At 38.9% G+C, this 13924-nt stretch overlaps 1 protein-coding gene across 3 annotated transcripts in view; it reads left to right on the top strand.

Moving 5' to 3' along the window:
- The first annotated feature begins 7931 nt into the window (after nt 1-7931).
- RFX7 (regulatory factor X7) overlaps nt 7932-13924 on the top strand; it is a 182691-nt gene continuing 176698 nt past the window's right edge. For 2 of the 3 annotated variants that reach the window (XM_074294596.1, XM_074294597.1), the window contains exon 1: nt 7932-8603. In XM_074294596.1, the coding sequence (XP_074150697.1) occupies nt 8443-8603 (161 nt within the window). In that variant the 5' untranslated portion in view covers nt 7932-8442. The remainder of the gene's footprint in view (nt 8604-13924) is intronic. The other variant, XM_074294598.1, reaches the window with a different exon arrangement.

Below are 13924 nucleotides of genomic sequence, written 5' to 3'. Positions count from 1 at the left end.
TATGTATGAGGAAACTGAGGCACACAGGGTTAAATGATTTGCCCAGAGTCACACAGCGCTTGCAAGTGGACTTGGACTCAGGTGGCCTTGATTCCAGGGCTGGCATTTTATTTTCTCTGCCACTTAAAAAGAAAAGAAAACTTATTGATTTAAAGGAGAAAAGAAGAAAGGAACTAAGATAGGGCCCTTACTATCTCTACATTTAATAAGTTCTCATTATAATAATACCATGCATTTGCTGATTGCATTGATAGTGATTTCTATTTTATCAACAAGCATGTCTTAAATGCTTACTATTTACTAGTCACTGTACTAAGTGCTGGAGATATAAAGACAAAATGAATAGTCCTTACTCTTAAAGAGAATATATTCTATTGGTGTGTGTGTGTGTGTGTGTGTGTGTGTGTGTGTGTGTATACACACACAAATATAAATACATATATTTGCATATAAGTGTATATCTATGTATATGTGTATAGATAGTTCAATATACACATATATGCATGAATATGCCAAATAGATACATGGAAATTTTGAAGGAGAAAGGTGCTAGAAACTGTCAGAATGACCACCATACCCATTTGAAATCTTTATTAGGCAACATTTTGGAAAAAGGTATTTTTAAAAAGTTTCTTTGATCATGGGTTTTAGCACCTGCTATGGTAGCTATATACAAGAAGTATAAATTAACACCCCAATCTTCAAGAAGCTTATTACAGTTTTGTTTGAGATTAGCAAATAAGACAAAGCATTAAATACCGTGCAATAGACATTCAGAAAAAAGAGAGATCAGTGCAGATTAGAGTTCATAAAGAAGGCTTTATGGAAGAATTATACTCTGAATCTATGGGAATACCTGGCTGCTCCACCCTCACATGTCCGGGGTCAGACAAGGAAGCAGTAGGAAAGCAAACACAGGCTTTCCAGTGTTGTGGAACTTGTGCTCTATGACGACCCAGAGTCTCCTTCTTAAAATGAGGGTATCAGAGAAAGTATCATAATTCAAAGTGTAATATGATTTAAAAATTATAGTATATAAGGACTAATTTCTCAAATATATAGAGAGCTGAGGCAAATTTATAATTATATGAGACATAAGGGGCAGCTAGATGGCACAATGGATAGAGCACTGGCTTTGAAATCAGAAGGACCTGTTCAAATTCCACTGCAGACACTTAACACTTACTAGCTATGTAAGCCTGGGTAAGCCATTGAACTCTAATTACCTGGGGATGGAGTGGGAGAAAGAACAACAAAAAAGAATTTGAGTCATTTTCAATTGATAAGTGATCAAAGGATATGAATGGGCAGTTTTCAGATGAGAACTAAAAGCAATCTATAGTCATATAAGAATGTTTTAAATTATTATTGCTTAGAGAAATGCAAACGAAAACAACTCTAAGGTACCACCTCATACTTTTCATATTGGCTAATATGATAGGAAAGGAAAATGACAAATTTTGGAGGGGATGTGGAAAAGTTGGGATAACAATGCATTGTTGGAGGAGTTTTGAACTGTTTCAATTATTCTGGAGAACAACTTGGAACTATGCCCAAAGGACTACAAAACTGCCTATAACCTTGCCTCAGCAATATCATTAATAGGTCTGTATACCAAAGAGTTTTTAAAAATGGAAGAGGGCCTATATGTACAAAATGATTTATTGCAGTTCTTTGTGTGATGGCGAAGAATTGGAAATTGAGTTGTCCATCAATTGGGGAATACTTGAACAAGTTGTAGTATATGATTGTGATGAAATTCTTTTTATGATATAAGTAATGATGAGCAGGATGCTTTCAGAAAAATCTGGAAAGACTGACATGAACTGATGCAAAGGGATGTGAATAGAACTAAAACATTGTACATGTTAACAGCAATATTGTATGATGATTAGCTGTGAATGACTTAGAAAACTCTGAATTACTTATGATGAAAAATGCTATCCATTTCCAGAGACAGTCTAAATGCAGATTGAAACATACTAATTTTTACTTTATTTTTTGTGTTTCTTTTTGTCTCTTTCACAATATGACTAATATGGAAATGTTTTGCATGACTGCACATGTATAGCCTACATCAAATTGTCTGCAATGTTAGGGAGGGGGGAGGAGAAGGGAGAAAATTTGTAACTCCAAATTTTTCAAAACAAAATGTTAAAGATTGTTTCTAAGTAAAATTGGAAAAAGTAAAATATTTAAATAAAAAACATTTAAAAAGAGGGAAAATTGTAGTATATAGAGAATTGTTTTAGAGTCAGGAAGACCTAAGTTCAAGGCTTGCCTGTGATACATACTAGCTGTGTGGCTCTGGGCAAATTTCTTACTCCATATCTTTTTTGACCTTTCTTCAGCCTTTGAAACTATGCGTAGATAGGGTTCTGTTTTGGGCCTTCTTTTCTCCCTCTATATAATAATAATGATTTCATCAGCTCTCATGGATCAAATTACCATCTTTATGCTGAACACTCTCAAATCTACCTTTTCTGCCCTAATCATTCTGCTGTCCTCTAATTTTACATCTCCAACTGTGTTATCTCAAACTGGACGTCCAGTAGACATCTTGAACTTAACATATCCAAAACTGAACTTATTATCTTATCTTTCTCCCTAACCTCCTCCCACCATCTTACTTATTACTATTGAAGGGAATACAATCCTTCCTGTTCCTCAGGCTTGAAACGTAGATGTCATCCTAAGCTTTTCATTCTCCTTTAATCCTATATCCAATCTTTGCTAAGGGCTATACATTTTACCTTATAACAACTCTTTTTTTTTTTTTTTCATTTTTCTGAGGCTGGGGTTAAGTGACTTGCCCAGGGTCACACAGCTAGGAAGTGTTAAGTGTCTAAGATCAGATTTGAACTCCCATTCTCCTGAATTCAAGGCTAGTGCTCTATCTACTGCGCCACCTAGCTGCCCCCTTATAACAACTCTTGCACACACTCCACTACAGTGTCTGTCCTTATCATCCCATGTCGGAAATATTGCAACAGCTTGCTCTCTGGCCAATCTAAACCATCCTCCATTGAATTTCCAAAAGCACAGTTTCAACTACTCAAAAATCTCCCTATCCCTTCCACGATCAAATACAGACTTCTCTATTTGGTATTCCAAAGCCCTTCATAGCTTCTTGCGCTTCCCGTCTTCTTATATCTTATTCTCCAACTCTTCAATCCTGGTTGTTCAACAAATAAGACACTCTATCGTTCATCTTTTAATGAGCATTCTCTTCCATACCTGAAATGCTCTTTTCCCTTATATCTGCCAGTTACCTTCTGTAGCTTCATGTCCCAAATAAAATTCCATCTTCTACAGGAAGCCTTTCCTCTTTTATTTCTAGTGCCTCCCTCTCTACATTACTTCCTATTCATCCTTTATGTAGTTCCAGTGTAGATTTATTCTGTGTGTTGTCTCTGCCATTAGACTTTGAGGTTCCTCAGGGCAAGGTTTGTCTTTTGATTCTCAGCACTTACGTAAAGCAGGAACTTAGTAAATATCTGACTGACTAAATGTCAGCCACCTTCTTTTCCTTGATACTTTTTCCCCCTCTAGGTTTGTTTATTTTTTGCTTTTGTCTTTTGTGATATTGCTCTTTTTTGTTCTTTCTTTCCATATGTATGTATGACTGTCTTTCTCAGTTTCCTTGCTGGATCTTTATCTAATTAGTGCTCACTAACCATAGGGGTTCCCGTTCTCTTCTGGCTCCTCTTTTTTTCCCTTCTCGATACAGTTTCACTTGGTGACCTCAGCAACTCCAGGAGGTTCAATTATCATCTCGATGATGATGATTTATAAATTTTTTAGGTTGTGGCCTACTAGAGAAAAAGTATTGAACCAGTAGAGAGGAAGCCAGAAGTTCAAATCCTACCTCTCACCCTTTCTAGCTGCAGTGAGTGGGTCATTCTAGATATCCTCTCCAGTCCATTTCACCTTTAAATCTATAATAACTTAACCCATACCTCCAGCACACCTCAGCTTCAGACAGGGATTGTCAGACTAAGTCCACAATCCAGAACTACAGCTTTCTTCTCTTCCACATCCCCTTCCCCTTCTTAACGCTATTTTTTGTGCTTATCCCATGTTCCTGACAACTAGTACCTCTGGTGGGACGGCTTGCGAGGCTCTTTCCAGGCTGCCCACCCACTTTTGGGGTTCACCATCACCAGAGTTTCACCTGAGGTTCCAAGAAGCTGGAGTATGCATTGTGGCCGAGCCCCTGATACACCATCTCGGCAGATGGGCTAAACCAGGCTGAGGGGATCTGACCAGCCTCCAACCCTATCACTGAGGGAGGGGCATTTCTAAGGAATGTGAAGACTTCCAGAGGAATGGATGGATGAGAACCACTTGTTCCAGTGGCCATGAAGGTGGTCGAAGCAGGTGCTGCGGAACATTTAGAGCTTGTTCAGACATCAAGGACGCCTCGTGTCTTGCTATTGGCTTTCTATGAGTCTGGAAGAGACAGTGAGGTAAATAACTTGGTACAACTCTGCCTCACTTAAATTCAATTCGTGAGGAAGTCAATCCCTGTGATATCACTGGTCCTCTTCAAAAACAAGGGATGAACAACAGAACAGTTACTTATCCAGCTCTGATGTTTCACCTTACCTCCAGTCATATATCTCCACCTGCCTATTTAGACATCATGACCTGGATATTCTGTGGACGTCTTAAACTTGATTTGTTCAAAGTTGAATTATATTTCTCCCCAAATCCTCCTTTCCCCCCAATACTCTTGAATGTTCTACAATCTTTAGTCACACAGCTTCAATTATTTTTTGGCTCACCAGTTTCTTCTTCCCTACCCAACTTGATGTCAAGTTCTACCCATTCTACCTTTACAACATGTCCTATATTCATCCATTTTCTCTATTGACATGTTTACCATTCTGATACAGGCCTTCATTTCTTCATACCTGCACTATTGCAATATCTTTTCTTTGGTCTCCCTGCTTTAAGTCTCTCTTCACTGTAAGGTACACTTCACTTAGCTTTAGGATCTTCCTAAAGAGTAGGTCTAATCATGACACTTTCCTATTCAATTTTGATGACGCCCAGTTACTTCCCAGTACAAATATAAAACCTTTTGGCTTTTGAAGCCCTTCACAGTCTGGCTCCTCTCTACTTTCCCAGTCTTCCTACATTATACTTTCCTTTATATATTATAGAATATGAAGGTGACTCCGGCATATCAGTTCACCTCCTAACAGGGGTTCTCAAAATACGGCCTGCAAGCCAGATGCAGCCACTGAGGATGTTTATGCGGACCCAGGCTATGGCAAATGGGCTGAGGGGCGGAGACAGAGTGTGAGTTTTTGTTTTTACTATAGTCCGGCTCTCCCACAGTCTGAGGGACAGTGAACTGGCCCCTATTTAAAAAGTTTGAGGACCACTGTACCTAGAACTTTGCAATTTTATTGACTGTCCACTCTGTCTAGAAAGCTTTCCCATCTCAGCTCTGCCTGATTCCTTAAAATCACAGTTAAATTTCCATCTTCTGTAAAACGGCTTTGTAGACACACCCCTTCCCCCACATTGCTGATGTTTTTCCTCTGAGATTGCCTCCAGTTGAATCTACATAAGTCTTGTAGGTACATAATTGTGTTGCATCTTGGCTCCACCATTAGAAAGGGAACTCCTATTAGCTGAATAAATCATGGTATATGAATATTATGGAATATTATTGTTCTGTAAGAAATGACCAACAAGAGGAACACAGAGAGGCTTGGAGAGACTTACATCAACTGATGCTGAGTGAAATGAACAGGACCAGGAGATCATTATATACTTCTACAACAATACTATATGATGATCAAGTCTGATGGATGTGGCCATTTTCAACAATGAGATGAACCAAATCAGTTCCAATAGAGCAGAGTAATGAACTGAACCAGCTACACTCAGCGAAAGAACTCTGGGAGATGACTATGAACCACTACATAGAATTCCCAATCCCTCTATTTTTGTCCGCCTGCATTTTTTATTTCCTTCACAGGCTAATGGTACACTATTTCAAAGTCCAATTCTTTGTGTACAGCAAAACAACTGTTTGGACATGTATACATATATTGTATTTAATTTATACTTTAACATGTTTAACATGTCAACCTGCCATCTGGGGGGTGTAGAAGGAGGGGAAAAATTAGAAAAAAAGATTTGGCAATTGTCAATGTTATAAAATTACCCATGCAAATATCTGGTAAATAAAAACTATTAAAATATGTATATATATGTATATTTATATATATATATAGATAGATAGATGATAGATAGATATAAAAGAAAAGAAAGGGAACTCCTTGAAGACAAGGATTGGTTTCTTTGTACTTTCAGCACACAGAAAGTGCTTCTATAGAACACTATTCAGGTAACACCCGAGGTCTTTCAGGATATCCTTGACTGTTACTCTTTTCTCCCTATTGAAAAGTCCCCTTCTTGAAATTACTTTGTGTGCATGTGTATAAACATGTATAATAGGTACATACATTGCATACATGTAACATTTTCACACACACATATAATAAGCCCTGATTAAGGCAAGCACTGTGTCATTTTTATTTCTGCATCCACAGGCGTGGCCCAACGAATCCTACACATAAAATGCACTTGGTATGTTTATCAAATTGATTTGGTGGCAGTTTTAAGAAAAGTATAGGATTTTAGCAGACAGAAATGGGTGCACAAAAAGTGTCTATTTCAGGTCCTGGGCTCACTTAATAAGGAAAAGACAGGGGGGGAATTTGGGGAAATGTATCCTTATCATCAGTGGTTATGGTTGTTGAAATAATCTGTCTCCAAGATTTGGGAAGGTTCCTGGTTGCTTAAGTTGAACTTTAACAGCAAGGGAGAAGGAAGAAGGACATTTTAAATATAGAGAATAGTGTGAGCCAAGTCGCAGCAAGAACACGGCGGGGCACTATGTCGAGACCTGCCTTTTTGGCACTGCAGGTTTCTGGAAGGGTCTGGATGTAAGGAGGCACAGGTACAGGAGGAGGCCGGATTGTGGAGGACTTTGATACTATGTCCATTTTAGAGGCATTTTATTCAGACATGCTGTATCTACTTGTCCTGTGTGAACATGTTTCATCCCGCAGTGGAACACAAGCTATTGGGGGGAAGGGGCTTTCTCCCTTGTATTTGTCTCCCCAACTTCCATCACAGTTCTTAGCAACATAGTAGTGGATTAATAGATGCTTATTGATTGATTAGCAGGATTTTCTGTCACGAGGTTTCCGGGAGGCCAACTTTCAGAGCAGACGGGGAGTAACAGTGTAGCTCCTCCTCTTTGGGAACCTCTGCAAAGTCAAAGGCCTGAACTCTTCCCTTCTCCACCGGTTCGGTGCTCCTGAGCATAGAGTGCTCGTTACCTGTTGTACCCGGGCCGGTGGAGGCTCCCAAGGAGCAGAAGTCTCATTAGACAACCGATGTCTTTGATGTAGTTTGGGTGCTGGCTTTCCCCTGCGCCTCCTCCACCTGTTCTGCCCTCAGTCTCTCTCTTGGCCCACCGTCCCCCCCCTCCCCCCCCCCGTCCCTCCCTCTTTGACCAGGCCTCCCTCCTGGCCAAGCCCCCCCCCCCTGGGGCACATGCCCATGCACACAGATGCACGCGCGCTCACACACACACACCACACACACACACACATACACACACACGCACACACGCGCGCACTCCTCCCCTCCCCTCCCGCCGTGGCCGCCGTCTGAGCGGTAGGTGTTTTGCTGTCTGCGCCGGGCGGGCCGCAGTGCGGCTGCGCGCACTCGGGCTGCCTCCGGGGCTGGCAGGGCAGCGGCGGCCGCGGCGGCGGCGGCGGCGGCAGCAGCAGCAGCGGCGGGCAGGAGGCAGGAGGCAGGAGGCAGGAGGCAGGAGGCAGGAGGCAGGAGGCTGGAGGCTGGAGGCTGGAGGCTGGAGGCAGGAGGGCAGGGAGCTAGTCAGAAAAGGAGGCGGGCGGGCGGAGAGTGGCGCCCAGCCGACCCAGGGGCTGCAGCAACCGGGCAGTCCGGAGACGTGAGGGCAAAGGAAAGCGAGGCGGCCAAGTCCCCGCGGAGCCGTTCTTCCCGGGCTTGGGGAGCTCTCTTCTCCGCCCCAACCCCCTCTGCCCTCCCCCTCCTCCCCCAGTCGTCGTCGTCGTCGAGCGCCCCCTCCCCGGCCGGCCCCTGAAGGGAGGCGGCGGCGGCGGCGGCGGGCTGAGGCAGCCGGGATGCCCCTACCCCGCTGAGGCTCCCCCACCGCGAGGAGCCTCTGGGTCTCCCCGGTGATGTTCCCCGGGCAGCAGGAGAAAGCGATTCACTCGAGCCCTGGGGTAAAGGCCTAGTTTATCCAGCTTCCTTCCTTCCTCTTCCTCCTCCTCCTCCTTCTCCCTCCTCCTCTTCCTCCTTCCCCTCCCCTTCTCTCCCCCTCCCCTTTCCCCCGCCCCCATCCTCCCTCCCACCCCTCCAGCAGCTATGGCAGAGGAACAACAACAACCACCACCACCGCAGCCCGATGCCCATCAGCAGCTGCCCCCCAGCTCTCCGAGCCCGGGGGTGGCCCTGCCAGCCCTGGTGCCCGGGCTGCCGGGGACGGAGGCCCGCGCGCTGCAGCACAAGATCAAGAACTCCATCTGGTAAGCGGATCCTCCATGGCAGGGCTGGAGAAGTCCGGGCACATTTCTGCTGCAAAGGGCTGGAGGGGAGGGGACAGAGCGAGCGAGCGGAGGAGCTGCTGATGCATTCGTTGCATGTGGGTTTCCTGAGTCTGGTGCACATTTATAGGACCTTTGGAGGCGTGTGCTCGTGAAACATGTAAACCTGGCTCGCCTCTCTAAACAACTCCCCTCACCCCCCATTGTGACTGCAGATTAACGAGTTATGTGATATTCACGTTGTATGAGGAACGCAAGGATAGAAAATAAGTGGATTGCATGATGCTAGCATGTGTGTGGGGGGGTAGGAAGCGTGTTTACTGCTTTTTGCAGTCACACAGCGAGAGGGGAAGAAGTGTATTGTGAATTTTCGCCAAACAGACCATTGTGCGTAAGAATATTAATATGCAGCGTAAAACCTGATTGTGTATGGGTCTGTCTCTCTTGACTTAGCTACTCCTTCTAGATGTTTTTGTCTTGTTTATTCCAAGCCTTCCTAGAGGAATTATTTCTCTGCATTTCCTTTGAAAAAAAAAAAAAATACTACTCCAAAGCATGACATTTTAATTTGTGTGTATTCTGACAGACTGGGATTTTTTTTTTTTTTTTTTTTTTTTTTTTTGAGAATGGAAACCTGCTTTCCAGTAAAGGCTTACTAGTATTTCTTTTACTATACAAAACCAAGATCAAGTCAAATCCAATGTCCTTTTGTTGTTATTTTTTGGTTAGTGTATGACGTCCGATAATTTAGTATTAAGATGAGCTTTTCTTTGAGGTTGGTCTTTTCATTATAAAGTAGAATGGCTGAGGTAGGTAACCTATTTCTTTTTAAGTGTAAATAAGGCGTGCTTACTATAATACCAAAATCTCTCTTTTGGTTGCAAATCCCTATTTCAGAGAGATTAGACATTGGTCTTAATGAATTCGTGTGGAGGTTGCACATTATGGTTTTTTTTTTTTTTTTTTTTTTGATGTAGCACTTTTTAAGGAAAGCAGAAAAATATTCTTTAGAATTTTGTTTGAGTCCCCTTTTTTAAGAACATAAAAAAATAGAATTCTGATGTTTTTGTTAAATAAATCCTTGAGATCAAGATAGAAATCTTTTCAGATCCATCATTTTACTATCCAAAAAGCCTCAGATTTTATTTTGAAACTTTTATAAAGACTTTTCTGAAGAGAGTTAGGTCTTTGCATAAAATTTGTTGTAAAATGGTAATGAAATTTCATGTTCTTAAGTTTGAAGAGTAGAATTGACATTTGTTATGTAGTAATTTGCATTATTTTCCTGAAGGGTACATGTATCCAGGTTGTCTTGATAATATGAAATAGGTCAATTAATAGTTTCACATTATACTGTAGTTGGCAGTTTAGTATTTTGTTTGCAGTACAAATTTTTTAAAAATTGAAATGTAAATTAATGCCAAATTTTTTTTGGATCTGCACATGATGTCATATTGCAACTCACCTGGAATGGGTCAGAGAAACAGATTTTTTTTTTTTTTTTCTTTACACTTTCAGAATGTAGGATTCACAAATAGATAGCTGAAGAAGATACTTAGCCTTTATGGTTTTTACTGTTAAGATTTTAACAAAATTAATGTTTCTTCTATCAGCATAGCATAAGTTAGCTTCCCTGAAGTCACCATCCAATTGAATTAAGCTTCCATGTTTTCATTACATTTAGATGAGGTATCATGTCCAAGTTGACAAAATGGCTACTAAGATCCTTTAAGATAGAGTATTTTAAAAAGTGAAATTATGTATACTTTTTAGTTAGGAAGAGAGTACAATAAATGAATCTTCACTTTTTCTATTAAATAATCATTAAAATAATCAACATGGAATTTTTAAGAGCAATGAAAATTATTTGAATAGTGGTGTTACTTTTTTAATATGAGTTATTAACCCTTCTCTCTTGATGCTTCATATTCATATGACCTTTATAACTTAACTCTTTTGACTTTAACATGTGTGAAATTTCTCTTACCTACAGGCAGTACAGATCAGTTCTTAGCATCTGTACTGAAAACTTAGGAAATAAACATCTTATACTTAATATACTTAATTTTATCTATTTCTTAATCATATTAACACATAATTTTGTGTCTTAAAAAACCTATTTGCAAAATTACTTCCTTTTTCATATTATATGTATAGTTGTAGATTACTTTACTTTTCATATTAATTAATTATAGACTAAATAGTAGTAATGGTTACATTTAATATTGACTGCCTGTTTTTCCCTAAGGATTATATTTCCATTGGTTCTATAAGAGAAGATATTTATGTTAAAAAGAGGAAGTTCCTTGTCCCTGGCTCCCCCTAAGAAATAGTATCAATGTATAGGTATAATATGTAACTTAATTTAAAAAATACCTTTTGGTCAGCAAATTTACAGCTCTCTCACTGGACGTTTTTAAGACCACAATATTTCTTAAAATGGTAATTTTTAATCCCAGATAATTTTTTGAAAGATGAACGATTTAGTTCTTAGATTTTAGTTAGTTAATACTGTTAATTTTAAATTTTACTTCAAAGCAGCCTCTTAGATCATAAACAAGTCTGAACTTGTCCTTCTATATACATGTAAATATAGTATGTGATATAGGCCTCTAGTTGGACAATGAGTTATTCATTGTCTCAACTCATAGTTAATTTAGTCTGTTTATTAAGTTAAAATGCATTATAACTAAATAATAGCAAATAAAAGTATGGGATTTAGAATCAGAAAACTAGGTTTTACTGTTTACTGCCTCTATGACCCTAGACAAGTCATTTTACTGCTTTATCTTTAACTATAAAATTAGGGTCTTAGTAAATAATTACTAAAGGTTTCTTCAGCCTTAATTATATGACTCTGTCTCTGAAAGAAATGAAAGATTAAATTTAACTAACATTTATAGAATGCTTTAAAGTTTACTGAGCGCTTTATAGGTTATCTCATTTGATCCTCTCAGTCCTGAGATGTAGCCACTATAATCACCTTCATTTTACAGATTGAGAAAACTGATGCTGAGAAAAATTAAGTTGACTTGCCCAGGATCACAGAGCTAGCAAGTGTCTGAGGCAGGAATTGTAGAACTGAGTCTGCCTGAGTCTTAGCTTTAAAATAGAGCATATCATGTACAACAATGTAGAAAATAAAATTAGTAGCAGCCAAGATTCTTTTTGTTTTTGATAATTCTTAAGCATTCAAACTTGTTCAAAACATCATAACAAAATAAGTTTGTATAATCAATTTGTATATCTCCATAATTCAAGTACTAATGCCTTCCTCCTTTGTCATTTTCTATATACTTTCTAAGGGCTCTCCTCTAAATGATCTTCATAAGCAGATATCTTTCTAAATATTGTTCTAAGGATAAATTTTTTTAAATGCTGCAGTTACAGGTTTATCTAAAATTTTCTGTAGTTGGAGTGGCTATGGAGGAGTCTTAGCCTCTTTCCTAAGTGAGGATTCAACTGGAGTTTGTCTTCTGAACTGTTTCAAATTTCTGCAACTTTTACTTCACCTCCATGTTGCTAGGTACTTAGCAAACTTACCTATTGCCAACTCTTTCCCTTTAATTTCCTAATAAAGGAAAAACATAGTTACTCAATTTGTATTAAGATTTGGATAGCAATTTAAAGAAATTTACAAAAGCCAACATTTTATAAGTTCATTATGTTTTTCTAAGCAGTTCTACTTCAACAATAATAGGTGTATCATATAGAAGTTTATTGCCTGGAATGAGAGATAGGGTTGGATGACCTCTCTAAGTTCCTTGTGGTGGAAGGCTTCTGGGGTCAAATAGAAGGGGAAAAGTAGGAGGAGCTAGTTTTGATTTAAGAAGGTCATAGGCTTTTGAACTGGAAATGAAAGGCCTCAGACATGATTTTTTTTTTAGGCCAGGAGTTCTTAACCTGCAGTTCATGATCTTGTTTTCTAAACATTTTTAACAACTGGAGTTCAGCATAATTCCTTTTTAATCTTATATGTTTTATTTTATGCATTCAAAAACATTCTGAGAAATTATTCAAATGTTTCACTAGATACAAAAAAGATTAAGAACTCCTGAATCCTGCTGAGGTTAAATGTTTGATTTATTTGAAGTTACACTTGTATATAAGAAGCAGAGATCAGGTTCAAACCCAAGGGTCCTAAACCCAATGCTTTTTTTTTTTTTTTTTTTTTTTTTGGTCCTCCTATTATAATTAGGTATCCTCGGGTTATGAAAGGATCTTGTCTGCTTAGATAGCAATAATATTCCTACTTGGAATAAGAATGTATATTTGCAAATAAACTGTTACATATAAAATTTTAACTAATAAGGATCATTTTATAAAATAATCCAATTTATTATAGTAAAAATATGGCTTTTAATATTTACACAACAGCTGTATTAATTAGGTTTTCATCTTTTTAAGATACTTTAATGTGAATTTAAGTCACTTGCAAACGTGCTTAAAATAGTCTTGGAAGATAGGTCTCCATTACCTCCATTTTTTGAACGAGATTGAGAGGAGAGGGACGGAACAGGACTAAGATTAAGACTTGTTGAACTTATTTGTCTTTAGAAGTAAAGGTGAAATGAGAACTCTTCTGTTGACTTTTGTATATTTTGAATTTTGATTTTACTTAATGACAGTATGCATTCCAATTTTAACCCAAATCAAATAGCTTTGTTTTATTTCCTTCTCTGTTATGGCAGGTTAGTAGCTGTGGATTACTATGAGCAGCGAGTTTTAGAACCCTACAGTTAAATGGCAAGGTCACAGCTCATAGAATCAAAAACTGATAATTGAAAGGAACCTTCAGAGATTTAAGGGCCAGAGAGTTGCTCAAAGTTATACTAGTAATGCGTGTCAGAAGCAGAACTGGAACCTAGGACCTCCAGCCCTTGAGTCAGTATTTTTTTCCATTAACATTGACCTTTGGTGTTGTTTAGAGCATCAGTCAGTTAAATGTTTCACCTTAAGGAATCCCCTTACTTGTCTTGGAATACATGAGTAGTGACTTGATTATTCCTGTCAAAATGGAAATGAAGGAGGTAGAACTCATCTTCTCTATTTTGAATAAAACTGCCCTCTCCAGAAGGAGGGTATTTAATTAATTTAAAGTCCTCCTTTTGATGGATTTTTTTTCAAGTTAGGTTAGGGATACATTTTATATTTAAAAGTAAACTTGTACCCCTATTAATAGATTTGATAAGAGAAGCTAGAAAAAATACTAGATTAGAGGGAATTTGGTTAATTTTTTTTTCTTATTACTTAAGTATTTGAATATTAACTAATTTATTCCTTAATTGTTATTGTATGTACTC

This window comes from Sminthopsis crassicaudata, chromosome 2 (genome assembly GCF_048593235.1).
Source record: "Sminthopsis crassicaudata isolate SCR6 chromosome 2, ASM4859323v1, whole genome shotgun sequence".
Taxonomy (NCBI): Eukaryota; Metazoa; Chordata; class Mammalia; order Dasyuromorphia; family Dasyuridae; genus Sminthopsis; species Sminthopsis crassicaudata.
This window is presented reverse-complemented; position numbering and strand designations above follow the sequence as displayed.